At 42.4% G+C, this 26,975-nt stretch overlaps 1 protein-coding gene across 1 annotated transcript in view; it reads right to left on the reverse strand.

Moving 5' to 3' along the window:
- PTPRM (protein tyrosine phosphatase receptor type M) overlaps nucleotides 1–26,975 on the reverse strand; it is a 515,441-nt gene that overhangs the window by 348,240 nt on the left and 140,226 nt on the right. Inside the window, exon 3 of the mRNA XM_054381571.1 lies at nucleotides 12,449–12,714. Within this exon, the coding sequence (XP_054237546.1) occupies nucleotides 12,449–12,714 (266 nt within the window). The remainder of the gene's footprint in view (nucleotides 1–12,448; nucleotides 12,715–26,975) is intronic.

The raw sequence follows: 26,975 nt of genomic DNA on the forward strand, positions 1-26,975 counted from the left end.
TCCACCTGGGCAGCCTGTTCCAATACCTGACCACTCTTTCAGGAAAGAAATTTTTCCTAATATCCAACCTAAACCTCCCCTGGCACAATTCCAGGCCATTTCCTTTTGTTCTATCACCTGATATTAGGGAGAAGAGACCAACACTTACCTCAATACAACCTCCTTTCAGGGAGCTGTAAAGAGCAATGAAGTCTCCCCTCAGCCTCCTCTTCTCCAGACTAAATAATACCAGTTCCCTCACCCTCAAATCCAGGTTATGATTTATGCAAAGCCAACTCTAATTTCCTCTGCTAACTAGTCCTAGGAAGTAAACTGAGGAAGACAAACCATTTTACACACCTATGCTGTACTGGACCTTGAAGCAGGTGCAGAAGGACATTACAAACCATCTCCTTCAGTGCAATTACTTCAGCAGAAAGAGAATGATACTGAATGCAAACATGTCACAAGGAAAACAAATGGCCCCTATCTCCATTTCCTGGTGCTGAATAAACACTGGCAGAGTACCCATTCTGGATTAAAAATAAACCTTGAGGTGAACAAATTTTCCACCACCTCCTGCATCTGCAGTCTCACATCTTTCTCATTGCTCTATTTGTGGACTTTGATTCTCTCTCCCAGATATCAGAAAGCTGTCCAGTGGAAAAGGACTTGGGGGTATTGGTCAACACTAAGCCAAATATGAGCCAGTGTATGTCCAGGTGGCCAGGAAGGCCAACAGCATCTTGGCTTCCATCAGCAATAGTGTGGCCAGCAGGAGAAGGGCAGTGATTGTTCCCCTGTGCTCAGCACTGGTGAGGTCTAACCTTGAATACTGTGTTTGATTTCAGGGTCCTCACTACAAGAAAGACATTTAGGTGCTGGAGTGTGTCCAAAGAAAGGCAGTGTACCTGGTGAAGGGTCTGGAGAAGAGATCTTGTGAACAGTGGTTGAGGGAATTTGGGCTGTTTAGCCTGAAGAGAAGGAGGCTGAGGGGAGGCCGCACTATCTACAAGTACCTGAAAAGAGGCAAGGTGAGGGACGGTCTCTTCTCCAAAGGAAGAAGCAATATGACAAGAGGAAACTCAGGATGCACCTAAGGGGAGGCTTAGATTGGACATGAGGAACAATTTCTTCCCCAAAAGGGTTGTTGTGCTGGTTTGAGGCCAGATAGATCTTCCCTTGCCCCGAGAGGGACAGAAGAATGACACTCACACAAACGGATTGGAGAGTGATGGAAAGTTTAAATGGAAAAGCAATTGGTGAAACTACCAAAACTACAAGCATAGTGCCAAGAATATCCCAAAGTGTACAGGGTCCCCTACATAACACCCAAAGGCTTCCCAGTTCTTCCCTTCTCCCACCTGAGGGTATATCCAAACCCCCAGGGCTCTTTCTTCCCCCACCACTGCTAGGCTGTTCTCAGTCTGGCCAGGTCTGAGACTGCCCCCCCTCCATTCTCCTCCTGGCATTAGGCCTAGACAGACCTAAGAGGCTTTGAGATACTCCCCCACCGTTACCTGATAAGAGAGCATCTCCCACGGGAGCAGAGAGGGAAGGAAGAGGCAGAGAATGACTTTGCAGATGGATCGATAGGGAGCAGGATTGATGGGCAGAAATACGCCGTGTCCTGTGCCCACCTTCTCGGGTTGGACACTGGGGACACAGGAGGTGTAACTCGTGTGGCAGTGACAGGAGGCAGCCAGCCTAAACTGACACAGTTGTCAAGCCCTGGAACAAGCAGCCCAGGGAAGTGGTGGCGTCACTATGCTTTGAGGGGTTGAAAAGCTGTGTAGATGTGGTGCTGGGGGACATGAGTTAGTGGTGACTTGGCAGTGTTAATGGTTGGACTTGACGATCTAAAAGGTCTCTTTCAACCAAAATGATTCCATAATTCTATGATCTTCTAAACCCCTGTCCATTTCTGCTAATCTCACTGGAAATTGCTGTAAATGTGACTTTACACGACTGACAAGAAAATAACTACTTTTCATTTTAGTTTTGTCTCCTCTCTACACAAAAATTTCAACTGACAGCCAGAGTTGCCCCTAGATGAACCAGACAGCAACAAGATGGCAATGAGGAAAGTCCAAAAGTCAAAAAGGTTCTGCAGGAACTTGGATCCCTGGAGCAGGCTGCCCAGAGAGGTTGTGGAGTTTCCTTCTCTGGAGAGATTCCAAAGCCATCTGGACATTTTGATCTTGGGCAGCCTGGTGTGTGTGACCCTGCTTTAGCACACAAATTGGACTATATGATCTCCAGAGGTCTCTTCCAAGCCTCATCATGCTGCAATTCTGTAATCTCTAGATAACATTCCAAAAGTGTCATTATCACAAATAAGCCAAGCAATGATTCAAGAAACTGCCAGCTGGACACAGTATTAAATTACAATTATTGTCATTAAAGAGGACATGTTCCAAAGAAAAGTAATACAAATTGAAATGTTGTTAGCTTAATCATATGTCCATGAAAAGCAAGTGCCAAGCTCATATCAGCTTTAATGATCACAAGTTTCCGACACAATATATGGATTTTTTTTGTAAAGGGAAAAAGACACCACAGCTAGTAGTGACACATCATCATCAAAGAGCTGATTTGCCTTTTACTTCATATATAAAAGAGCATGACACCTGTTACAAGTACAGTAACTCCATGTCATGAAGTTTCCTTCTCTGGAGAGATTCCAAACCCACCTGGACATTGCAAACCTGGGCAACCTGCTGTGGGTGACCCTGCTTTAGTAGTGGAGTTGGACTAGATGATCTCCAGAGATCCCTTCCAACTCCCACTATCCTGTGGTTCTGGAATATCTGTTCTATTCATGGGTTTTCAAATGCTATCAACTGCTGTATCCAAACATTATTTTTCTTTTTTATTACAATTTAAGTTAATAAATGAAGATTATGGATTTAAATATCTCTTTAACTAAGTTATGTCCTATTTTACACTAAAAAGAAGACTGATCCTTCACATGACACATGTAGTAAGTGAGCAGCCTAGTAAACCAGGACCATGCTCAGGAATGGGCCTAGAAACACTCAGAATCATGGAAGCACAGAATGGTAGAATCACCTCCTATTACACCAGGTTGCTCAAGGCCCCATCTAGCCTTGCTCTGAGCACTTCCATGTTTGGAGCCTCCACACCTTCTCTGGGCAACCTGTTCCAGTGATTCATTACCCTCATGGCACCTCTAGTAACCCATTAATTAATTTAAAAGTTCATACTGTGGATGCCCTCATCCCCAGAAGCATCTGAGATTAGGCTTTCAGCAACATGATGTACTGCAGAGGGGTTGGAACTTCATAATCTTCAAGGTCACTTCCAACTCAAGCCATGCTATGATTCTATGATATTAGAGATGTCAAGACTATTGACAGGTCTGAACCAGTTTTATTAGGAGTTTCACTAGAAATGAAACACAGAAACTTATTTCTCATCAGTCTGAGAGAGTTGGGTCTGCTCAGGATGGAGAAGGCTCCAGTGAGACCTTAGAGCAGCCTTCCACCAGCTGAAGGGGGCTACAGGAAAGCTGGGGAGGGACAATTTACAAAGGTTTGTAGTGATAGGATGAAGGAGAATGGCTTTAGGCTGGAAGAGGGGAGATTTAGACTGGATATTGGGAAGAAATTCTTAACATAAGGTGGTGAGACAAGAGCAGGTTGCCCTGGGAAGTTGTGGATATCCCCTCCCTAGAAATGTTCAAGGATGGAGCCTTGAGCAACCTGGTCTAGTGAAAGGTATCCCTGCCAATATCAGGACAGTTGGAACTAGATGATCTTTAGGGTTTCTTCCAACCTAAACCATTTTATGATTGTAGGATCTTTTCCCCCCCCATATAATTTCATGGTTTGGCTGCTTTTCTTGTAGAAGTTCACAATTTTACTCCCACCTCCAAACTTTGCTTTTCCTCATGGCTGATGCAACACTTCAGGATATAAAAAAAGACACCAGTCAAAACAAAGACAATACTCAAGCAACGTCAGACTGGGCAGCCCTCAGACATTTTTTTTTTTTCCTATTATTTCCTCACCTTATCAGCCCGGAAACAACCGGTTAAAACACTGAATTCATGTGCTCAGGAAAAAACTCTGCCTGCGAGCTCTTTTACACCATTCTCCACCTGGCAGGCTTGCCAAACAGGAACCAGGGAAGTAGTTTAGCCCTGTGTTGTCCCTGATCCTCCCTGCTTCAGTGAAGAGCAAAATTAGCTTTTCATTCCTGCCACTTCCCCTCGCTACATACAAACAAAGAAAGAAGGGCTGCTCAGCAGCAAAAATGCTTACTGCTGAAAAATGTGCAGCTCAAGATAACTTCTGTGTTCTGAAGAACAATGGAAATAAACAGGTTTTGTTGCTACACAACCTCACGCCATAAATTCCTGCCTTTGTCGGGGTAAAATTACAAGGCTTTTAGTCAAAAGGTGGATTGTACCTAATATAAACACTCTGCTTCGCATGGCTTAAAAATAGCACTTGGCAAAAACACAAAAGGGAAAGGAGTAGTAAGAAAGCTACTTAACATCAGGCTGCAATCCTGTGTGCTCCACACACTGCCCACAGCACGCTCTTTTCTCTGCCTGTTAGGCTTCACCACTTCCTTGACTTCATTTCACAAGGTGTTAAGCACAGTTTCCCTCCAGAAACTTGGCATTGCCTTCTACCCCTGTGGGCTGAGTTCTGCTTTTGACTAATCCCAGGACTACTTGCTTCATCAGTAATATATGATCACAGTGACTACTGCTTTGTCATAGCCATGTAAAGGGAGGTTCCTGACCTGGTCCTTCACAAGCATCAAGGGTCAGGGCTGGGCTGGCAACTAGACAAGTGACAGAAGCTCTGTATGAAAGAAAAGGGGAAGAAGGGAGAGAGAAAGATGGGGTGAGAAAGAAACTAAACTATCTGGGATGGAAAGAAGAACAATCCAATGAAACAGAGACAAAGAGAGACAGTGCAATATCCAACTAAATTCCCATTGGCAATGATGTCACCATTGTCACCACTGATGCATAGAAGAAACTAAGATGCTGAGGAAGTCACAGACTAGACTCAGCAGCAGATGAGAACCATATTCAGGAGCTGGATTCTGGAACTGGATTCAGGAATACATTGATCAAGATCAAAGGCAGAATTGACAGAATCCTCCTGTGACACTGGTCATTAAAGAAGAGGCTTGACCCTGGTGATCCTTCATCTTGATCCTAAAGATGCTGTCCATTGGGTGGAATCCTTTACTGGTCAGTTGAGCATCATCTAGCCTATCTGTTCCTCCCCACAGGTGTCATCTCTGACTTTCTGCCCCAAGGTGGAGCACAAGATGTGGTAGAGCCCTCGGGCAGCCGAGGAGCAAGCCTAAACCAGAGCCTTTCTGCAGCCCAGCTCTTGATAGTAACTCTCCTCATCAGCATTCTCACTGATAGAAGTATTCCCCGTCTGTGCAAACCTGCCATGAACTTCAGAAAGTGCAGGTATTGAGCAAAGTCTGAGCTAAGAAGTCATAGCAGTGAATAGAATCCATTGTAGCTCAGACTGGGGCACCAGGCCCCACAGAAACTCACCACAGATTATTGACTTGGGCTGCCTAAAGTATGGTCAGGCCTCCCTAGCTGGGAATTTGCTTTGTGCTGTTGCCCTCCCCACCTCTCACTCCTACACAACTACCATTTGGCACTCACACATGCACTCAAGCACATTAAAAAGCGTTTTGGTGGTGGTTGCCAACCTGAAACTTCAAAGTTTCTTCAAAGTAAGAAGTGCACAATTGCTGGAGCATGTCAAAAGAAGGACAATGAAGCCAAGAGGGGTCTAGAGCACAAGTCTTCTGAGAAGTGGCTGAAGGAACTGGGATTATTTAGCCTGGAGAAAAGAAGGGTGAGGACTACCTTCTCACTTTCTACAACTCCCTGAAAGCAGGCTGTAGCAAGGTGGGGGTTGGTCTTTTCTCTCAAGTAAAAAGTGATAGGAGAGGAAATGACCTTAAGTTGCGCCAGGGAAGGTTTAGGTTGGACATTAGGAACATTTTTTGCAATGGGCTGCCCAGAACAGTGGTGGAGGGATTTTAAAGCTGTGTAGATCTGGTACTGACGGACATGGTTTAGTGGTGACCTGGCAGTGCTGGGTTAATGGCTGGACTCAATGATCTTAGAGGTCTTTCCTACCAAAACAATTCTATGATTTTATGATCTTATTCTTCACTTTTAGTACATAAACCAGTTGTTACTTTACATTTTCCTATTGATTTCCCAGAAGCTTTCTTGTTTTAGGAACAAGGGACGTGAGGGAATAACAGAACCTTCCGTATATGACAAAAAATCCCCAACCCACTTGCCTGCTTTCTCTCGGCCACTTCTAGGCTGCTGGGTTTTTTCTATTTAGATATGTGGTTTGCCCTGGCATGTTCTTCTCAAAATAACTATTCCCAAATCACCCAACTCACTGAACAAAAAGCTATTTAAGATGCCTGGCACAGGGTCAAAATGCAATATGTATTTTGAAGTTTATTCCAAACCATACGCGTGCAACTGAATGCAACATGCACAAGGCATGAGCATGTAAGCCTGACCTTTACTGCACAAGAAGCTTAACTCCCTGTCCCAGCCCAATGACTTAAGTACATTGCATGAGCCAGGCTCTGAGCAAAGCATGTACAAATCAAGTTATGAAACAAATGAAAGCTTAAGTCCGGATTTGAAAAGGCAGGTTGGATTTATGGCTTCTTATTCCCTAACCTCCTAATTTACAGGGGAAAATGTCAGAATGGTAAAGAGTAAATCTCATCTCAGTGTGAAGTGGTAGCACATAATGCTAGGGCAATGAAGGTGGTGAGGGGTTTGGAGAGCACATCTTATGACGAGAGTCTGAGTGAGCTGGGATTGTTTAGCTTGAGGAAGAGGAGGTTGAGAGCAGACAGCACTGCTCTCTACCGCTACCTGAAAGGAGGTCATAGTGAGATGAGTGTTGGTCCCTTCTCTCAAGAAACTAATGACAGGACAAGAGGTAATGGCCTCAAACTGTGCCAGGGGAAGTTTAAGTTGGATATTAGGAAGAATTTCTTCCCTGAAAGAGTGGTCAGACATTGGAACAGGCTGTCCAGGGAGGTGATGAGGGTGTTCAAAAAATGAGTAGATGTGTCACTTTGGAACATATTCTAGTGGTCATGGAGGCTTGGACTTGATGATCTCAGACTTCTTTTCAAACTTTAATGATTCTATGATTCCTTTTTGTCCTTATTCAAAAGGACTGGGAATTACTACCAGGATCACCCCATTTCTTCATTCCAGCTTCCTAGGAATTTAAGGTTTAAAGAAGGTGCATAGAGAGTAGCACCACTCCACTGGAAGCTATTTTTAATCCTTTCAATCCCATTTTTGGTTTTTCCAACCATGGTGTTGGTTGTTTTATTTAATCAAGATGTGTTTCAGCTCACTGCTGCCGTGCCTGACTCCCAGCAAAGTAAAAAGCAAATAACTCTGAGGATATCAACTGAGAGGGGGACAGAGTGTAACTTGACATGCTGCTGTGCTAATTGGTTGTTTGCATGGTTAGAAGCAAGGAATGCAAACCACTCACCAGAATCAACCACTCAAAGCGGCATTCTGCATATTGTAAAGCTCCAAAATAGTTTTAAAAAGAGAAAATATATTTAAAATCACAGAATCACACAACTAGGAAACTGGAATACTGCTCATTGGTCTGAGAATCATTAAGAAGGAAAAAGGGGAAAAAAATTACTCTCCCTTCTAAACAGACAAAATAAGAGAACAACCTTGAAATCAACAGATTTTCCTCCTGCTAAAAGATCTAAATGAGGACAAAAATATCAAAACACTAAGAAAAAAACACCTCCCAAAACCCTTCCACCTTATTCTTAGTAAAGAAGCAGCCTATTTAGGCCTGATTTGTACCTAAAAGCATCAATTTAAGGGTTTCTCAACCTCCTAAGACTCTCCAAGAATCAAAACCAAAACTCATTATTCACATCAATCTATCTTTTATTTGTTCCTCTTTTTTTTTCTGCGTAAAAAAGTAATTCTGTTCAGGCAAGGAGGAGGGTGAAGGTCTTAGTATTCTGAAAAGCCTTGTTTTGTTTGCAGGATGTCTCTAACAGAATCAAAGAATCACACAATTTTAACGCTTCAAAGAGACTTTTCAGATCATCAATTCCAACCATTAACCCAGCACAGCCAAGTCGTCACTGAACCATGTCCTTCAGCACCACATCTTCACAGCTTTTAAAGCATTTCAGGGATGGGGACTCCACCACTTCCCTGGGCATCCAGTTACAGAGCTTGACAATCCTTTCAGAGAAGAAAGTTTTCCTAATATCCAATGTAAATCTCACCTGGCATAACTTGAGGATAATTCCTCTTGTCCTGTTACTTATAGAATCATAGAATCATTTCAGCTGGAACAGACCTTTAAGATCATCAAGTCTAATCACTACCTAACTGTACTAAGCCTGTTGCTAAGCCATGTTCCTCAGCACCACATCTCTGCCTCTTTTAAACACCTCCAGGGATGGGGATTCAGCCACATCCCCAAGAAGCTTGTTCCAGTGTTTGAGAAACCTTTCAGGGAAGAAGTTTCTTCTAATATCCAAACTAAACTTCCAGTGGTGTAACTCATCCTATTACTTGTTATTTGGGAGAAGAGACTGACCCCCACCTCATTTCAGTGATAAACTCCTTGATGCTCTTGCTTAAGGTGTATCAAGTAGACAAGAGCTTAGCAAAGCAAACCATTTCTCCTGTGACCTATAATCAAAAGAGGAAAGCAATGTTCCCTCATGGGACACCTCCTACAGGGGTCTGAAAATACAAAAATAAAACCAGCTCCGGTAGAAGCATCCCAGCTACTTCAAAACAAATAGCTTGGAGACACAGCAGAAAAGAACAAGTTGTGCTGATAATCTTTGACCCTCAGAAGGTGTTTGGCAGCTTGAAACTGTTGGTGCAGCTGTAACTGTAATCAGAAACTGGACTGCAGTGGAGATGTAACCTAAAGTGAAAGGCAGATGTTAAGCAGCAGCACTTAGAAGACCATTAATTATGGAATTAAATATATCCTTAATCACCAGAATACTTAACAATTTAAGCTAAAATAAGTACCAATTAAACTACAATCAGTGCTGTTATGTGCAGGTTATAGTTGTGATTTATAGAAATGGTACAGCTTTCATATGGGGTGAAACCTGCACACACAAAAAATTGCCTAGTAAAAAAAAAAGTATAGACTAAAAGAAATTAATTACTCTGTTCAACAACTGTACTTCCAAAGAGTCAATTTTAAATGGAGACCCTGCATGAAAGGTATTAAAAATCTTGGCTAACTGGTGCTACAAGAACAAAATACTCTTAATTATTAAATATTTGGAATGCTTTGCATATATGTGTTAGCAATATGTGATTTAAACAAATACATCTTTAGAAGTGGCATAAAAACCACAATCTAATCCACACTGCACAATTGAATTTCTAGTCAGTTGCCATTAGGGAAAGGTATTTTGGCTCCTTTTTTTTTTTTTTTTTTTTTAAACAAAGCAGCAGCGATGTGGAGCAGCACCACTATGTTGTAAAGTATCCTGAGCTGCATAAATATTATAACCCTTAAATGTTGTCACTCACTATGAGAAGGATGCTTGAGGTGCTGGATCAGGTAAAAAAAAAAAAAACAAAACATCAATGAAGCTAGTGAAGGGTTTAGAGCACAGATCTCCTGAGGAGCAACTGAGGGAACTAAGCCTGGAGAAAAGTAGGCTTAGGGAATACTTTCCAGCTCTCTACAACTCCCTGAAAGAAGGTTGCAGTGAGGTGGGGGCCAAGCCTCTTCTCCCAAGTAACAAGCAACAGAATGAGAGTAAATGTCCTCAAGTTATGCCAGGGGAGGTTTAGCTTGAACATTAGGAACAATTTCTTCCCTGCAAGAGTTGTCTAGCCCAGAAAGAGGCTGCCCAGGGGAATGGTGTAGTTACCATCCCTGGAGTGTTTAAAAAAGCATGTAGATGTGGCATTTAGGGATGCAGTTTAGTGGTGGACTTGGCAATGCTGAGTTAATGTTTGGAGTTGGTGATCTTAGAGCTCTTTTCCAATCTTTATGATTCTATGGTTCTCTCTATCATTTCTCTCCAGAATTATAATTCCTTAAAGATCTCCTTAATGGACTTGGTTTTGCTCCATGAGGTCATAGAGCCTTAGAAAGTAATAGAATAGAATCATGGAATTGCTTTGGTTGGAAAGACCTTCAAGATAATCAAGTTCAGCCATCAACCTAAAGCCACAATGGCCATTAAACCATGTCCTGAAATGCCATGTCCACATGTTCCTTGAACACTTCCAGGGATGATGATTCCATCACTCCTTGGGAAACCTATTTCAATGTCTGACTACTCTTTCAGGAAATAATTTTTCCCTTACACTCAATCTAAACCTCCCCTGGCCATTTTTCTCTCATTCTATCACCTTATACTAGGTAGAAGAGCTTGACACCCACCTCATTCCAGCTTCCTTTCAGATAGTTGTGGAGACAGGAGTTGTCCTTGTGAGGAAGCCTTGCATGTTCTGGAATTTGTGAAAGGAACACAGGGATTCATGACAAAAGAGATTGGTTTGGGAATCAAATTAACTGCAGCTTACAAAACAGATCTGGTGCTAGAAACCCACCAGATGGGTCCTTTGCCTTCTTCCCTCCCACCTGTAATCATCTGAACTCTCACCTAACTAGGATGCACATTCTCCTAGGATTCACATTCCCTCTATCCTCTTTTTGCCCTTCTCCCAGCTGCTTTGCCTCCCCCGAAACAATCTGTGAAAAAGACTAAAGTACGAAAACAAGGAAAAAGAGTTCAGAAACAATGAGAAACTGCACGTCACCAGCAGAGTGAGGAAATTGTACTGCAGATTTCTGAGAGGATGGAATTAAGATGTTGTCACTCAGTCCCTCGGAACAATGTTGTGAAATGGCAATGCTGTACTTCCTAGGGAGGTCAATAATTCCCATCTTTGGGAGTGAATTTTCCTCAGAAAGCTTCAAACCATAAGTATAGTGACAACATTCAGCACAGGAAACAAATAAAATGAAATCAAATTTTCCAAAGTGAAGTTGAAGATGAAAGAAGTCTCAATAATGTCTTTGATTTATTGGTCTCTTCTACTACACCAAATTACTTGCTTGTGTAAACTATACTTTTTTGGGGGAAAAAGGAGAAAAAGCTTGGAACTACCATACAATAGTAAATAATCTCTAAACTTTCCTACAGAAAAGCAGTACCCTAAGGAAATGTCAAGTGAAATTCTCCTTAGATCTTTAGGATGTAATCAGAAGTCCACTCTGACAATTGCTGCTCCACATTTATGTTTACCACTAGACAGAACAAATGTATATTGCATTCAAAATGAGGAGTCAAAGTGAGGGCTCAAAGGATTCTGCTGGTTGTAAAACAACAAGTATTGCTGATCTAAATCAAACTTGAAGACTGCACTGCAATAAAATCTATTGGCATTCAATTCCAGCATCTCTAATGAACTGAAGAAGTGAGTGAATTTATTACAGGGAAACGGAGGCAATTGACTGAAATCAATGGCAAAATATCTCAATTGTTTCAATATAATTATTTCTTCCCCATTTAAAGCTTGTGTCTGTGTGCATACATTTCACATGCTTCAATAAATACATGTAACTGTATAAATGCACCCACATTAGGCATTAGATTAGATACTGGGAAAAAATTCTTCCCCACAAGAGTGGTGAGGTGCTGCAATAGGTCTACTAGGAGGTGTCCCTGTCCATTTTAGAGGGGTTGGAACTCGATGATCTTTAAGGTTTCTTGCAGTCCAAACGTTTCTATGATTCTGTGATTTGTATATGCAAACCTCAACCAATTAGCAGCATCTATAAAAACATAATTAAAGATCAACAAGAATTGGGGCTGTATACCTTGGAGAAGAGAAGGCTCCAGGGACATCTTAGAGGGGCCTTTCGGTACATGAAGGGGACCTACAAGAAAGCTGGGGAGGGACTTTGTATGAGGGGTTGTAGTGACAGGACAAGGGGAAATGGATTTAAGATGGAGGAGGGTAGATTTAGACTGGCTACTGGGAAGAAATTCTTTACAGTAAGGGTGATGAGACACTGGAACAGCCTGCCCAGGGAGGTTGTGAATGCCAGGGATAGGGCTCCCTGGAACTGTTCAAGGCCAGGTTGGACAGGACCCTGAGCAACCTAGTGGAAGGTGTCCCTGCCCATGGTAGGGAGGTTGGACCTAGATGATTTTTAAGGACCTTTCCAACAGAAACTATTCTATAACTCTATGATTTGCACATGTAAACCACAAACTATTAGCATCATCTATGAAAATATAATTAAAGATCAACAAAATATACTGAAAGGTATTTTGATTTAAAGTCAAAATGATGACTAGGAACCAAATAACTATGATGAGAATCAAAATTTCATAGAAGAAAAGTAAAGCATACCTGATAAAAATTGGGCCAGAAAGTGCTTATTGCCAGTTCTGCTCTGCCCCAAGTAGGAGTGATAGAGGTGTTCCAGACTGGGTTACCAATAGGTCCATCGTTAACTTTGACGTAGATATTCAAAGTGCCAGGGCTAGATCCACTCTTGCTTGAAACATAATAGTGGAAATCAATACAATGAGTATCATTTTCTTTCAGATGGGGCATCAAGAGGTGAGCTTTCTGTCCAGCATATCTCCCAGAGGTATTCACCAACATGAAAGAACCTGAAAAACAAAGTGACTAGTTGAACTTCTTCACCCTAATACAGGGAGCTGTAATTAAAACATCATTAAAAAAAAAAAAAATCTTTGCTTCTACTGAGACTAATTTGTATTTAGTAAACATTTAATCTCAAATCACATGGTCCATAGTGGAGCAGATCTCCACTTGCAGGCCACAGAGAACACCACATTGGGCCTGAAAGATGCTGTGACCCCACCAGAAAGCTCACACTGGAGGAGGCTCTTGGCAGGACCTACAGCCCTGTGGAGAGAGGACCCAGTCTGGAGCAGGTTTGTGGCAGGACTTGTGACCCTGTGGAAGGGATCGACAGTGAAGCACTCTGTTCCTGATGAACTGCACCTCATAGAAGGAATCCATGCTGGAGTAGGTTCTGAACAGCTGCAGCCCATGGGAAGGACCCACACTGGAGCAGTCCAAGGAGAAGAAGGAACAGGCAGTCATAGAGAACATCTATCACTCATCTAGAGGCCAGCCCAGCCCTAAGCCTTGACACATGGGTCAAAGGTTTGAGCTTGAGGCTTTAAGCACCTGGTCTAGTGGGAGGTGTCCCTGCCCATGGCAGGGGAGTTGGAACTAGATGATCTTTAAGGCCTCTTCCAACTCAAGGCATTCTATCTATGATTCAACATCCTACCATGAGAACACCATGTGAAGACGTCCATCTCATCTTAGCCACTTAAAAATTGCAAACCAGTATCTTCCTGATAACCCAACCAATTCTACCTTCAGTGCTACTAATAAACCAACTGTCTTTGAAAGAATTCTATTTTTAAGAAGTAGTTAAGAAAACTTGCAGGGGATTGTATTTTTAAGAATTTCTTAACTTAAAGCATCTTGACTAAAGGAGTATGGGTAGCACAACTGAACCATCTGAAGAATTAGCAGTGGCTTAAGAAGAGGGATTTTCTCAGTCTGGCTTGAAAGTCTGTCTGGAACTCCTTTGTTAAAAGAGAAGAAGTACAGAGGATGTCACTGTAAACAGAATAAATCCTGCTTTCCTTTTTGTAAGAAAAAGGAATCTTTAAAGAGAACTAAATTAAGCAGCAGGATGTCATTCAGATTTTCTGGGTTAGTTTTACTGCTGGAAAGCATCTGGTACCTAGCACATGAGAAATACAAAAAATAACTACTACTATTCACTGGTGTATCTACCAGGAAACATTTATCTGCCAGGAAAAAAAGATTCCACAAGAAAACACAAAAAATTATCATCAGTTCAGTACTCATTCATAACAAGCAGGTCAAGGGACATTCTTCTCCCTCTCTACGCTGCTCTCCTGAGGACACATCTGGAGTATTGTGTCCAGTTCTGAGCTCCCCAGTTCAAGAGAGACAGGAAATTAGTGCAGAGAGTCCAGCAGGAGCTGCAAAGATTGTGAGGGGACACTGTAAGAAGGAAAGGCTGATAGAACTGAGGCTGTTTAGCCTGGAGAGGAGCAGATTGAGAGGGCATCTTCTCAATGTTTATCAAGAGCTGAAGTGTGGGGGTCAAGCAAACAGGGCCAGGGTCTTTTCAGTCATGACTAAAGATAGGACAAGGGGCAATCTGCACAAACTGGAACCTGGGCAGCTCCTTCTGAACATGAAGAAAGACTTTTTGATTTTGAGGGTGCTGGAGCCCTGGAGCAGGCTGCTCAGAGAGGTTGTGGAGTCTCCTTCTCTGGAGGTACTCCAAATCCACCTAGACATTGTGATACTGAGCAACCTGCTGTGGGTACCCTGCTTTATCAGGGAGGGTGGGCTGGGTGATCTCCAGAGGTCCATTCCAACCCCTATCCAGCTGGGATTGTATGAAAAGATAGCAAGTGCACTTTTGACTGTAACCACAGTCCTTTTAAAGTGACTAATCTCCCTATATGTAGTGTCATGTTTAAATGCATGGATGAAGGTCATTTCCTCAATCAAAACATGGAAATGGGATTTATTTGGGTTTAGAGCTCAGGTCTATGTTTAGGCACTAAACATAATTAACAGTTTGATGGCACACACTGAAATCAAACTGAGAAGAAAATCCAAGGTAGCTGATATTGCACAGCACCCATTAAATTCAGGCTTCTTTGATCCATGAATTCACTAAATCATCCATACTTCACCGTTTTACCCAGAAGGTTTAAATCAACAAACTGGTGAATTTTCTACAGTTGCTGTTTACAACTCCCCACTGCAAAATCCTTCAGCAGTCATTCAGCCAACACTGGCTTCATTAAAATATTCATTCTCAGAAGATATAAGACTTGAAAAAAGAAAATACAGTCTAGAGTTGCTCCAGAGGAAATAAGTAATCGAACATCCCAGTGATTCTCATTAGCATCAGTGGAAATTTTCTGTGAGTTATAGAAGAAACTGAAGCTTTGTGCGCAAAAACAAAAAAGATGCCCAGAAGATAAAGTGACACCAAAACTGCAATAAAAAATGAAGCATTGCTTTACAAAAAAAATATATTTGACAAGTGGAAAAGCAATGCACTGTCCTACAAAACTGATGGAAATGGCACAAGAGAGATTTCCCAGTCACATCTGCAAGTCTCCACCATGTCACATCACCTTGTTAAGAGCCACTTTTTAGACTCAGAATGTCAAACACAATGAAATTGAATGTGGGATCATTTTTCATGCAGGAAGATAATGTGACTAGTGAGCTAAGAAAGTATGTTGAATTTTTTATCAGTCTTATACAGTGCTTACACACTGCTGCCTTATTGAACATGACCCAGTGTGTGCCCAGATGGACAAGAAGGCCTGCATCAGAAATAGTGTGGCCAACAGGAGTAGGACAGGGATTGTCCACCTATACATAGCACTGGTGAGGTCACATCTTGAATACTGGGCTCAGCTTTGGGTCCCTCACTATAAGAATGACATTGAGGTGCTGGAGCACTTCCAGAGAAGGGCAACAAGGTTGGTGGAGAACGGGTTTTGTGAGAAGCAGTTGAGAGGACTGGGTTTGTTTAGTGTGGAGAAAGAGAGGCTGAGGGGAGACCTTCTCACTCTTTACAGCTCCCTGAAAGGAGGCTGTAGTCAGTTGGGTGTTGGTCTCTTCTCCCAAGAAATAAGTGATAGAACAGAGTGAATGGCCTCAAGTTGTGCTAGGACAGGCTTAGGTTGGACATTAGAAGACTATTCCACATTCTCCAATGCTGGAATAGGCTTTCCAGAGGGGTGGTTGAGTCATCATCCCTGGAGGTGTTTAAAAGAGAGCTGTGATGCTGCAGGACACAGTTTAGCATCACCCTTTGTAGAGTTCAATAATGGCTGGTCTCAATGATCTCAAAGTTCTTTTCCAACCAAAATGGTTCTGTGATTCTACAATTCCATGTTTTGATGACTGTGGAGGACAAATCATTCTTTTCCTTTCAGCCTGTGACAACAGAGCCCTGAATCAGGCTCCCCAGAGAGGCTGTAGAGTCTCCTTCTCTGGAGAGATTCCAAACCCATCTGGAGATTGCCATCCTGGGCAGCCTGATCTGGGTGACACTGCCTTAGCAAGGGGGTTGGTCTAGGTGATTTCCAGAGCTCCCTTCCAAGCCCAGTCCTCTGGAGCATCTTCCCCTTAATGTAAGGGAAAGATAAAACTCACGGTTTTGAATGTTCCCTGTGGTTAAAGATCTTTCAAATAGGACATAATTCTCTCAGCTTCAGCTTTGTGGGTGCAGAATATTGTTGACTTGGAACAAAGATAAGTTAATGTTGGATTTGGATAAAGCTTTCTGAAGCACAGGAAAAAGGGATCACATTTGAACTGCAGTTCCACTGATAAAAGCCACTGGAATTTTTTTTCTTTCTTTTTTTTTTTTTCTTTAAATAGGAAACATGACTTGCATGAATCTAAGGCAAATGCAATGACAAGGTAACTCCCTCTGTTTGATAAGGGAGGATGAGTGCAGTGTGGGTAAACAGTCTCCAATTAGTTGTGCAATTTCTTTTGTCCCTGTAGGCCACCTTAGACACAGCCCAGTTCCAAGGCAGCAAAGCAGTACCACCGTCAGCAGGGGAAGGGCTCCTCACTAGCACTAGTCACTAAAAGACTACCCAAGAACTGAGACATCTTGGGAGAGCTTTTCCTTTGTGCTCCATCTGGGCTTCAAAGAGACATATTTGGTGCAGGACAACATTCTTCTCTGATTTAATTTCTGTGAGAGCCCTCATCCAATGTCTGGTCTAGAACAATATGATCTGGCAGTTCCACCAGCAGCTTCTATAGCCAAAAAGGACTTTGCTACAAATTGTTCAAAGAGTAAACTGATTTATAAAATGCACTCACAACAGACAGCTACCCGCCAACGAAACACAAAGTCTTCTTCAAAATCTCAAGAGTCCTCAGCATGCAGTCAGCTGGGTTTCTTCAAAGCTGGCCTCCTAACCTTTCACCAGCTATAACTTTTTTTTAACTTTAATGCTATGACTGGATTTCAAAGATGCCAGAGCTTTGAGCCAGACCTGTCTGCACCTTCTCTTTCAAGTGAACATACCAAAAACTACCAGAAGGACTTTGAAGAAGTAATGATTTATTAGAACATAAACTTGAAGGAACTCTCTTCTGTCTGAAAACTTAGATTCTGTTGGGTGACAGAGATAAAATAGAGCCACTTAAAAACAAATACCTTTCCTGCCCAGCTGAGTTTTTGCAACAAGGCCTCTTTTCCTCCAGACCTGCTTTTCACACTAGCAAGTTTCACAAAACTCCACCTGTCTTCTTCTGGGTCAGCAGAAAAACCTCCCCTCTTTTCATCATCTCTGGCCTGGTTTGGTGTCAATACCTCATATACTAAAAATAATCAGAAGACACCTTGAACCTCTTTTATCACACGAAGAATGACAACATGCTCAGGAGCATTTTTTACATGTTCCTTCTCTTTTCAAGAAAAAAAGATGAAGTTTTCAACCTCACAAACAGAATAAAACTTGTTTAGCACAAAGGATCTTTCCCTGCCTCTGAGGAATACACTCACAGTTGCTTCCTCACCTTGTTTGTTCCTAAGCGTAGCCAGCAGGTCAAGGGAGGGAATTCTGCCCCTCTACTCAGCTCTATTGGGACCCCACCTGCAGTGCTGGGTCCAGCTCTGGAGTCCTCAGCACCAGAAGGTTATTAACCTGTTGGAGCAGAGCCAGATGAAGCCACAAAAATGACCATCTTCTGGAGCTCAAATCTTTTCTACTCTTCTTTGGTTAGCCTGGTTTGAAGCTCATGAGTGCTCATACACACGTTGAAGATGAGAGTGCATCCACACACCCCCATGGTTAGAAATAGAATTTAATATGAACACAGCATAGACTTCAATGACCAAGCCTCAGGCAGGGTCACACTAGCAGTGCTCAGCTGTTTACACTTGATGTGTGCCTGTTATCTCTTTACCCTTCTATTTTTCCCATTCTTTCTCCTTCCAAATCCTTCTTGACTCCTTCCATTGGTCTCCACAGTAATAGTCACACATGGAGTGAGGGCAGCAAGGAAAACCACAACCCACATTTTCCCACAAGTTGCTTATAGATCTGCTTGCATTTCGTTACAACCTGGCATTCACAGTGGTTTGGTCACTGAAATATCTGCATGCTGTCACTGAAGTATCTGGAATAGGTTGCTCAGGGACGTGGTGGGGTCATCATTTCTGGAGGTCTTCAAGAAATGTGTGGACATGGCACTTTGGGACATGGTTTAATGGCCATGGTAGTCTTAGGTTGATGGTTGGACTCAACCGTCTTAGAGGCCTCTTCCCACCAAATTAATTCTAAGATTCTATGATAAAACTAACCAGTACCTGCCAACAATGTATTCTCTAGTCCAGAAAGTCTCTCTTCTTTCCTAAGGGAGACTTTTCTCTTTGCTGCACCTGCACTAACAATAGTTGTTATTTTTGTAACCTATTCATCCATGTAACTCAGCATTTAAGACACAACACTCAGGAGGTAAGCAGAAATCAGCTTTAGCATGTTTCAGAAGAGCTCCTGGAGTAAAGCAGTTACTCTTCAGGTAAAAGCTTTGGGGAAGTGAATGTAACAGAAGGAGACATGGGTTGATCCTGCATGTTACCCTGATTGAAAAGGGCCATCTCCAAGAACAGGGTCAAGAGCTAGTGGTGCCCTTCTCCCTTCCCAATGGCAGCCTGAAAGGTTTGTTAAACACAGAGGTTAATATAAAAAGCTTCTCAAGGTCCAAAGACAGTGAGCTTTACAACTCTTGGAGAAATTCAATTTTGTTTCAGCTTTAGGTTGCCAGGTTAATGTCTGACTAGCGATCATACCTATATGTATATCCCTCCAGATTTCAGACCATCCCAGCAATGGGTTACTTTTCATTCAAAAGCAGATTTTCACTGTACTTGCTGCACACTATTTTCTCTGGAAAGTATATTGCCACCATTTCCTACTGACAAAGGCAAATTGTCCTCCTAATGCTGGTGGATGAGAAGCTGAATATGAGCCAACAATTTGCACTTGCAGCCCAGAAGGTCAATGGCATCCTGGGCTGTGTCAAAGGAAGTGTGACCAGCAGATTGAGAGAGGTGACTCTGCCACTCTGCTCTGGTAAGCCCTTACCTGGAGTACTGCATCCAGCCATGGGGTCCCCAACACAAGAAGGACATGGACCTGCTGGAGTGGGTCTAGAGGAAGCCACAAATATGATCAGAGGGCTGGAGCACCTCTTCTACAAAGATAGGCTGAAAGAGGTGCAGTTGTTCAGCCTGGAGAAGAGAAGGCTCCAGGGAGACCTTATAGCTGCATTTCAGTATCTGAAGGGGACCTACAGGAAAGCTGGGGAATGACTGTTTAGAAGGGCTCACAATGATAGGACAAGGGGCAATGGTTTTAAACTGGAGGAGGGTAGCTTTAGGTTGCACATAAGGAAGAAGTTCTTCATGATGAGGATAGTGAAATACTGGAACAGGTTGCCCAGAGATGTGGTGGAGGCCCCATCTGTGGAGGCAATCAAGGTCAAACTTCATGGGGCCCTGAGCAACATATATAGTGAAAGACACTCCTGCTGGGGGGCTGGTCAAGATAACTTTCTAGGGTCCCTTCCAACCAGATATATTTTATGATTCTATGATTCTAATACTCTCAAGTGTGTTAGCTACTAGTAAGGTGTTGCACAGATTAGTGTCTGGAGTAAGACAGCACATCCACTTTCTGGCTTCCACTCAAATGTCTGATAGTTTGTCACAGACCTGTAAGAGAGATAGAAAAACACTGCTGTATCTCCTGTGGCACTAAATCCCTCAGCAAGAAGGAACCTTCTGAAATTTTGTTTGACGTATTGGTGATTTCAGAAGCGTATTAGCCTCAAGGGCCACTCTGTTACTGCAGTAATTTACTCCTAGTTCCAAGAGTGTGAATGAAGGTAACTCACAAGAGACCTACCTTTTCTGTCAAAGAATAAGGGAAGAATAAAAACAAAACAATTCCACAGATCTACAGTAGGCTACAGGGTAGTGTTTAAGGTACTCGTTTAAGTCAAAGCAACTATCTTTATCTCCTCTAATACTATAATTTAAAGCTCTCTTGGTGTGGACCATATATAACCTCAGTTCTTTTACTTCCAAGTACAAAATCTTGCTCAGAAATTAGAAGCTCAACAGCATAAGTAGTGTCAGAGACACTTCCCTAAAATATTTTTATATTTTGTTTGCTTGATTGTTTGTTTTTCTGGATTGAATCACTTACTGAGTCTACAAAACACAAGTAGTTGGCTTTTTCCGACTACAATCTAATTTAGAGGAGCATTTGGAGCATTTTTGCTCCACAGAAACACTTCACAGACCTTAAGAAAGACCTGCTGAGTAAATATTTAGGCATGTTCAGGGTCTGTGTTCAGCTGATGAACAACAGCATGGCTCAGGACCTTTACCCTTGAGCCTTGTAGCAACTACAAGATGGTTTAAGCCTCAAAGGATAAGCTCCAGGATTTCTTTCTATTTTTGATGCACTTATGCCTTTGCCATGGAAGCAGCTGACACCATTTTCTACAAACTGGTACCTAAAACAGTATTTAATGTTGGTTTTCTCTTTTTAAGGATCCTGCTACACTTATCCACAGTAGAGAGAAGAGTGGCATATCTCAAGAGTTCAGATTTCTTCTTTCCTACTTGGTTTTCCAGATTGAAGAGCATCTTAAAAGTACAGAGATATTTGTTACCCAATGTCTAATTTCTATGATAGAGTCACATCAAAGAGTTTCAGTACATGACAAATTAAATAAGAAACATAATTTAAGGCATAAAGATTGTATTTGCTGAAAGAATATATTAACTATTACGTCCACAGAGCTGAAATCTCACCTTTGCTGGAAAGTTGCCTGGCAGAAAAGAACCTGGGGGTGTCAGCTGACAGACAGCTGAACATGAGCCAGCGTTGTACCCAGGTGGCCAAGAGGCCAACAGCATCCTGGCCTGTATCTGGAATAGTGTGGCCATCAGGATTAGGGCAGTGAGACTGCACTAGTGAGGCTGCACCTCACATACTGTGTTCAGTTCTGGGCCCTCACTACAAGAAGGACACAGAGCACAGGAACCTGTCCAGAGAAGCACAGCGAAGATGGTGAAGGATCTGGAGAAGAGGTCTTGTGAGGAGTGGCTGAGGGAACTGGGGTTGCTTAGTCTGGAGAAGAGGAGGTTGAGGGGAGATCTCACTGGTCTCCATAACTACCTGAAAGGAGGCTGGAATCAGGTGGATGTTTCCCTAGAATCAGGTGATAGAAGAAGAGGAACTGGCCTGAAATTGTGTCAGGAGAAGTTTAAGTTGGCTCTTAGGAAAAATTTCTTTCCTGAAAGAGTGGTCAGGCATTGGAACAGGCTGGCCAGGGAGATGGTAGTCACCATCCCTGGAGGTCTTCAAGAAAGGTTGTGGACACAGTACTTCAGAACATGGTTTAACATCCATGCTGGTCTTATTTTTACAGTTGGACTTGATGATCTTAGAGGTCTTTTCCAACCAAAATAATTCTATGGTATTATGATTCTATGATTCTTAAGCAAAAAACACCTTCTTGACATTCCATGAAGAAAAGGCTTACTCTCAGCCAGTTTATTCCACACAAGCTAATGACCACAGTAAAGCTATCTTTAAAGGCTCTTATCTAGAAGAGATTACGTCACAGACTGCACCACAAATAATGAACAATGTGCAAGCTGCCAATTTATCTGTGTTTATTCAAACAATAATTTCCTTCACTGTGGAAACAGGCAAGATTTCCAAAGTTATCTGCAGACTGATAAAGTGGGAATTTCACTTCTCTTTCCTTCAAGGAGATTTTTTTTTCCCAAGCCCCAGATGGATTTGGATTGAATTCTTGTACTACTATGGCTATGTCATAGACTCACAGAATAGTTTCAGTTGTAAAAGGCCTCTAAGATCATTGAGACCAACCACCCAACGAAGACCACCATGGCCATTAAACCATGTCCTGAAGTACTGTGTCCACACATTTGTTGAACAACTCTAGGGATGGTGACTCAACCACCTTCCTGGGCAGCTTATTCCAATGCCTGACCACTCTTTCAGTAAATACTTTTTTTTTTCATCCTATCCATTCTAAACCTCTTTTGGCATAATCTCAGTCTATTTCCTCTGGTTCTACCACTTTATTGTGAAGAGACTGATCCCCCACCTCACTACAACCTCCTTTCTGGGAGTTGTAAAGAGCAATGAGGTGTCCCCATTTGCTATATCCTAGTTATTCTGCAGTTGGATCCACCTTAAATATAGCAGGAAACATCCCTAAATCTTTCAACTGTTGTACATAATGAAGTTAACATACTTCTCCCATGGAACTATATATCCTGTTTTCTCCTATGCAGACTTGTGGAGGCCATTTGTATACCTTATCGAAGTCCTATTCTCCTACAGATACTCATTAAAGATAGTTTGGCCCTGATCCATCATTAAAATAAACCCTCCAGTTTCCATGACTCCAAGTTCCAGGAACTAGACTGTCACTCAGAAGAACAACAGGGTTGGGGGTTTTACCAAGAAGGAAAGCATAAGACTCTAATTACCACAAGGACATAACGATGTGCTTAAGTACCATTCAGGAAAGCATTTAAATACTACTTAATTTGGCTTCAATAGGATTAAAAATTGTGAAAGTGCATGCATAATGTTTCTGCACGATGCTTGCTGGAGTTCTGAGTTGCTGCTACAGCAGGAACCTGACATTTCACATCTTATTTAAAAACTGTTAATTGAAAAGTCATTATATTCACGCAGACAACATACAAAAATACCTAAGCAATATAGAAACCTTAGAGCTGATTTTTTTTTTTTTTTGGTCAAAGCTAATCTGTCAACAAAATACAGTAGCTGCAAGCTGTAAAATGTTACTGGCACTTACATACACGTTGCATAGCAGTAGAGCAAATGAATTCACCCTTGCCTCAAGAAGCAAGTGCTGATTAATTAAGCAGAACTCAGACTCCTATGTCCTGAAACTACTTTTCCCAAAAATATTTAGGCATTTCTCAGCAGACTTGTAACTCCCAAGCTGCCTAGAGGAAATGAACCATGCTGAACCATATTGAGAGCACCATCCAGTATGGTGTTTTCAGTTAAATTCTATGTTAATGGTGGCTGGTGGCCCATAAAGAAAGTTAAGGCTTAATAGCAGTGCTCAAGCCAGAAAAGTTTGGTTAACAATGGCTTAAATTCTTGAAAATTTATTTTATTATCCCAGAATTTAAAATGGATGTTATCTATTAAGGCATTTGAGTGATTATGAAGGGGGAAGAGGGATCTAGAGAAGGCCACAACAATGATGCAAGGGTTTGAACACTTCTATTGTAAGGACAGGCTAAGACAGTTGGAGTTGTTCAGCCTGGAGAAGAGAGTTGTCCAGGGACAGACCTTCTTGTGGCCTTTCAGTACTTAAAGGGGTACAGAGGAAAGGTAGGGACAGATATATCAGCAGAGCCTATTGTGACAGGACCAGGGGTAATGGTTTTAAACTAAAAGAGAGTGATTCAGACTGGATAGAAGAAAGAAATTGTTTACACTGAGAGTGATGAAACACTGGCCCTGGTTGCCCAGAGAGGTAGTAGATGCCACATGCCTGTAAGCATTCAAGGCCAGGTTGTTTGACGCCCTGAACAGCCTGTTCTAGTTGAAGATTCTTACTGACTGCAGGGCAGGGTGGAGTAGAAGACCTTTAAAAGATCCTTCCATCCTAAAGCATTCTGTGATTCTATGAAGAAATGGAATTATTCCATGGTCTCATAAATGTTTATAAATAATTAAAGGGTGGGTGTCAGGAGGATGGGGCCAGTCTTTTTCAGCGATGCCCAGTGACAGGACAAAGGGTAACAGGCACAAACTTGAACAGAAAAAGTTCCATCTAAACATGAGGAGGAAATTCTTTAATTTAAGGCTGATGGAGCACTGTACCAGGCTGCCCAGAAAGCTGGTTGAGTCTCCATCTCTGGAGTCGTTCAAAACCTGCCTGGTCATATTTCTTTGTGACCTTCCCTAGGTGAAACTACCTTGGCAGGGTGGTTGGACTTGATGATCTCCAGAGGTCCCTTCCAAACCCTAACATCCTGTGATCCTGTGATATACAGGGTTGGACCCTCCATAACTTCTCTGGCTAACCTGTTCCAGTGCCTGACCACTTTAATGGGGAACAATTTCTTCCTAATGTCTAATCTCAATCCAGTTTCTAGTTTGAAGCCATTACCCCTCCTCCTGCTCACTCCATGACTTTGCAAAAATGTTTATCTTCAGTTCTCCTGTAGCCCTCTTTAAATATTGGAAGGCTGCTCTATGGTCTTCCCAGAGCCTTCTCTTCTCTAGGCTGAACAACCCCAATTCTCCCAGCCTGTTTTCACAGCAGAGGGATTCCAGCCCACCCATCATTGCTATGGTCAAATCTTACCCTGTTCCAATGGATCTGTTTCTCGCCTGTGCTGAGGACTCCTGATCTAGACCCAGCACTGTAGGTGGGGTCTCAGCAGAAGAGAGCAGAAGGGCAGAATCCCCTCCTTCCACCTGCTGCCCACCCTGCTGGGGATGCAGCACAGGATGTGGTGGATTCTGGGCTGTGAGTGCACATTCAGCTCGTGTTGAGCTTTTCATCAACCAGCAACCCCAAGTCCTTCTCCTCAGGGCTGAGAAGGCCATTCTCTACCAAACCTGTATTTGTGCTTGGTACTGTAAATACAATTATTAGTCTGAAAGCTGACTTGAAACAGATGCTCCCTCTTCCAGCTCCCTTAACAGCCTTAAGTCCCTTCTTCAGAAAAGTTAGAAAACAACCTACAAGCAAAAGCACCCCTTGGAAAACAGCCACTTTCTGAACCACAGTGAAAAGTCCAGCTCCTCAGGCAACCCCAGCTGTCTGCTTAATCTGTTGGATTAATCTGAATACTGAGCACTGCTCACTCACTCACTCTCTCTTTTCCACTTATATGTTTCCAAGTCATCTGTCTTCTACCCCCTCTCATCACTCTCTGAAGACAAAAGGAAAGCTGAAACGGTCTATTGAGAAGGGAATGCACATTTAGTTAGCAGATGTCAGCAATTCCTTTTCACACGTTGCACAATTATGGCTTTACAGGAGAACATATTAAAAACATTCAAAATAAAATCATAGAATCATAGAATGGTTTGGATTAGAAGAAACCTTAAAGATCATCTAGTTCTGACCCACCTGCCATGTACTGGGATACTTTCCACTAGACTAGGTTGCTCGAGGTCCTGTCCAACCTGGTCTTGAACACTTCCAGGGAGGGGGAATCCACAAGCTACTGGGCAATCTGTTCCAGTGTCTCACCATCCTCACTGTGAAGAATTTCTTCCTAATATCCAGTTTGAATTTGCCCTTTTCCATCTTAAAGCTATTCACTAGAAGTCCTTGTAAAAAGTCTCTTTTCAGCTTTCTTATAAGCCCTTTTCAGGTGCTGAAAAGCCACTATAAGGTCTCCTTACAGCCTTCTCTTCTCCACACTGAACAGTCCCAACTCTTTCAGCCTGTCCACAGTAGTGGAGATGCTCCAGCTCTCTGATCATCAACAAATCCTTTTAAAGATATTTCTGGATAGACTTTTTTAAACAAATATCCTTGAACTGCCTGCTGAGACACAGAAGTTGCTATGTGAAGCACAGAGCAAACAGCTACCTACAGAACATACATTCTGGTTTCACATACAGAAGGAATTCTTCCCCTTGCCCTGCCCAAGCAGGCTGTGCACTGTTGTTTGCATTCTGTTTCAAGTCTGCACTAACTTTTGTAACTAAAGCCTGTTGGAAATTAATCCTCTTTTTCCTTCTCTTATGTAAGTCTCTAGAGACAAAGGAGGGGGGGTTAATAATTTGAAATGTACTTATTTTAAAAAGCAAGGAAACTTTCCAATGAGGCAACAACATCATCCATTTCATAACATTCCAACTTGATTTTTGGTGCAGACTGAGGCTCAACAGACTTTGTCTTATGCTGAACAATTAATAGATAAATGGATCTAGGCTACTCCTACTATTTGCTCATCACTTTGATAAGGCTTGTCATGATATAGGAGCTAAAACTCACTAAGCTTTAACAGAATCTAAGTTAATTTCCTGAAAGAATAATGTAAGGGAGATTTTTATTTAAAACCTAATTACTTCTCCTTCATTATCGCTTCAGTAGGTGGATTGGCTGATAGCGTTATTGTAATGGAGGTCAGCCAGAATGAATCAGTCCAGACTTACAAATGCACTGCTTCCACTCATCTTTCTATAATAGTCTGACACCTCTTCATGTATTTCAGCAGCAAAATTCACAGAGGTCATAGAGACAAAGGGAAAAAAGCAGACTGAAAAGTGTCGATGGTAGATGAGCTCTTACTGCCTTGTTTCATAGATCATAGAATGGCTGGAGTTGGAAGAGACCTTAAAGATCATCTAGTTTCAACCCCTCTGCCATGGGCAGGGACACCTCCCACTAGATAAGGTTACTCAAAGCCTCATCCAGCCTGGTTTTCAACACTTCCAGGAATGAGTTGTGCACAAATTCTCTGGACAACCTATTCCAGTGTCTCACCACCCTCACAGTAAAGAATTTCTCTCTAATGTCTAATGTAAACCATAGACTGATAGAATGGTCAGAAGGGACCTCCAAAGGTCATCTAGTTCAACATCCCTGCAGTGAGCAGGGGTATTCTTAACTAGATCAGGTTGACCAGAGCCCTGCTGACATTGTGTATTTCCAAGGATGGGGCCTCAACTACTTCCCTGAGCAACCTGTTCCAGTGTTCCACTACCCTCATGGTAAAGAACTTGTTCCT

Source organism: Indicator indicator, chromosome 6 (assembly GCF_027791375.1).
Source record: "Indicator indicator isolate 239-I01 chromosome 6, UM_Iind_1.1, whole genome shotgun sequence".
Taxonomy (NCBI): Eukaryota; Metazoa; Chordata; class Aves; order Piciformes; family Indicatoridae; genus Indicator; species Indicator indicator.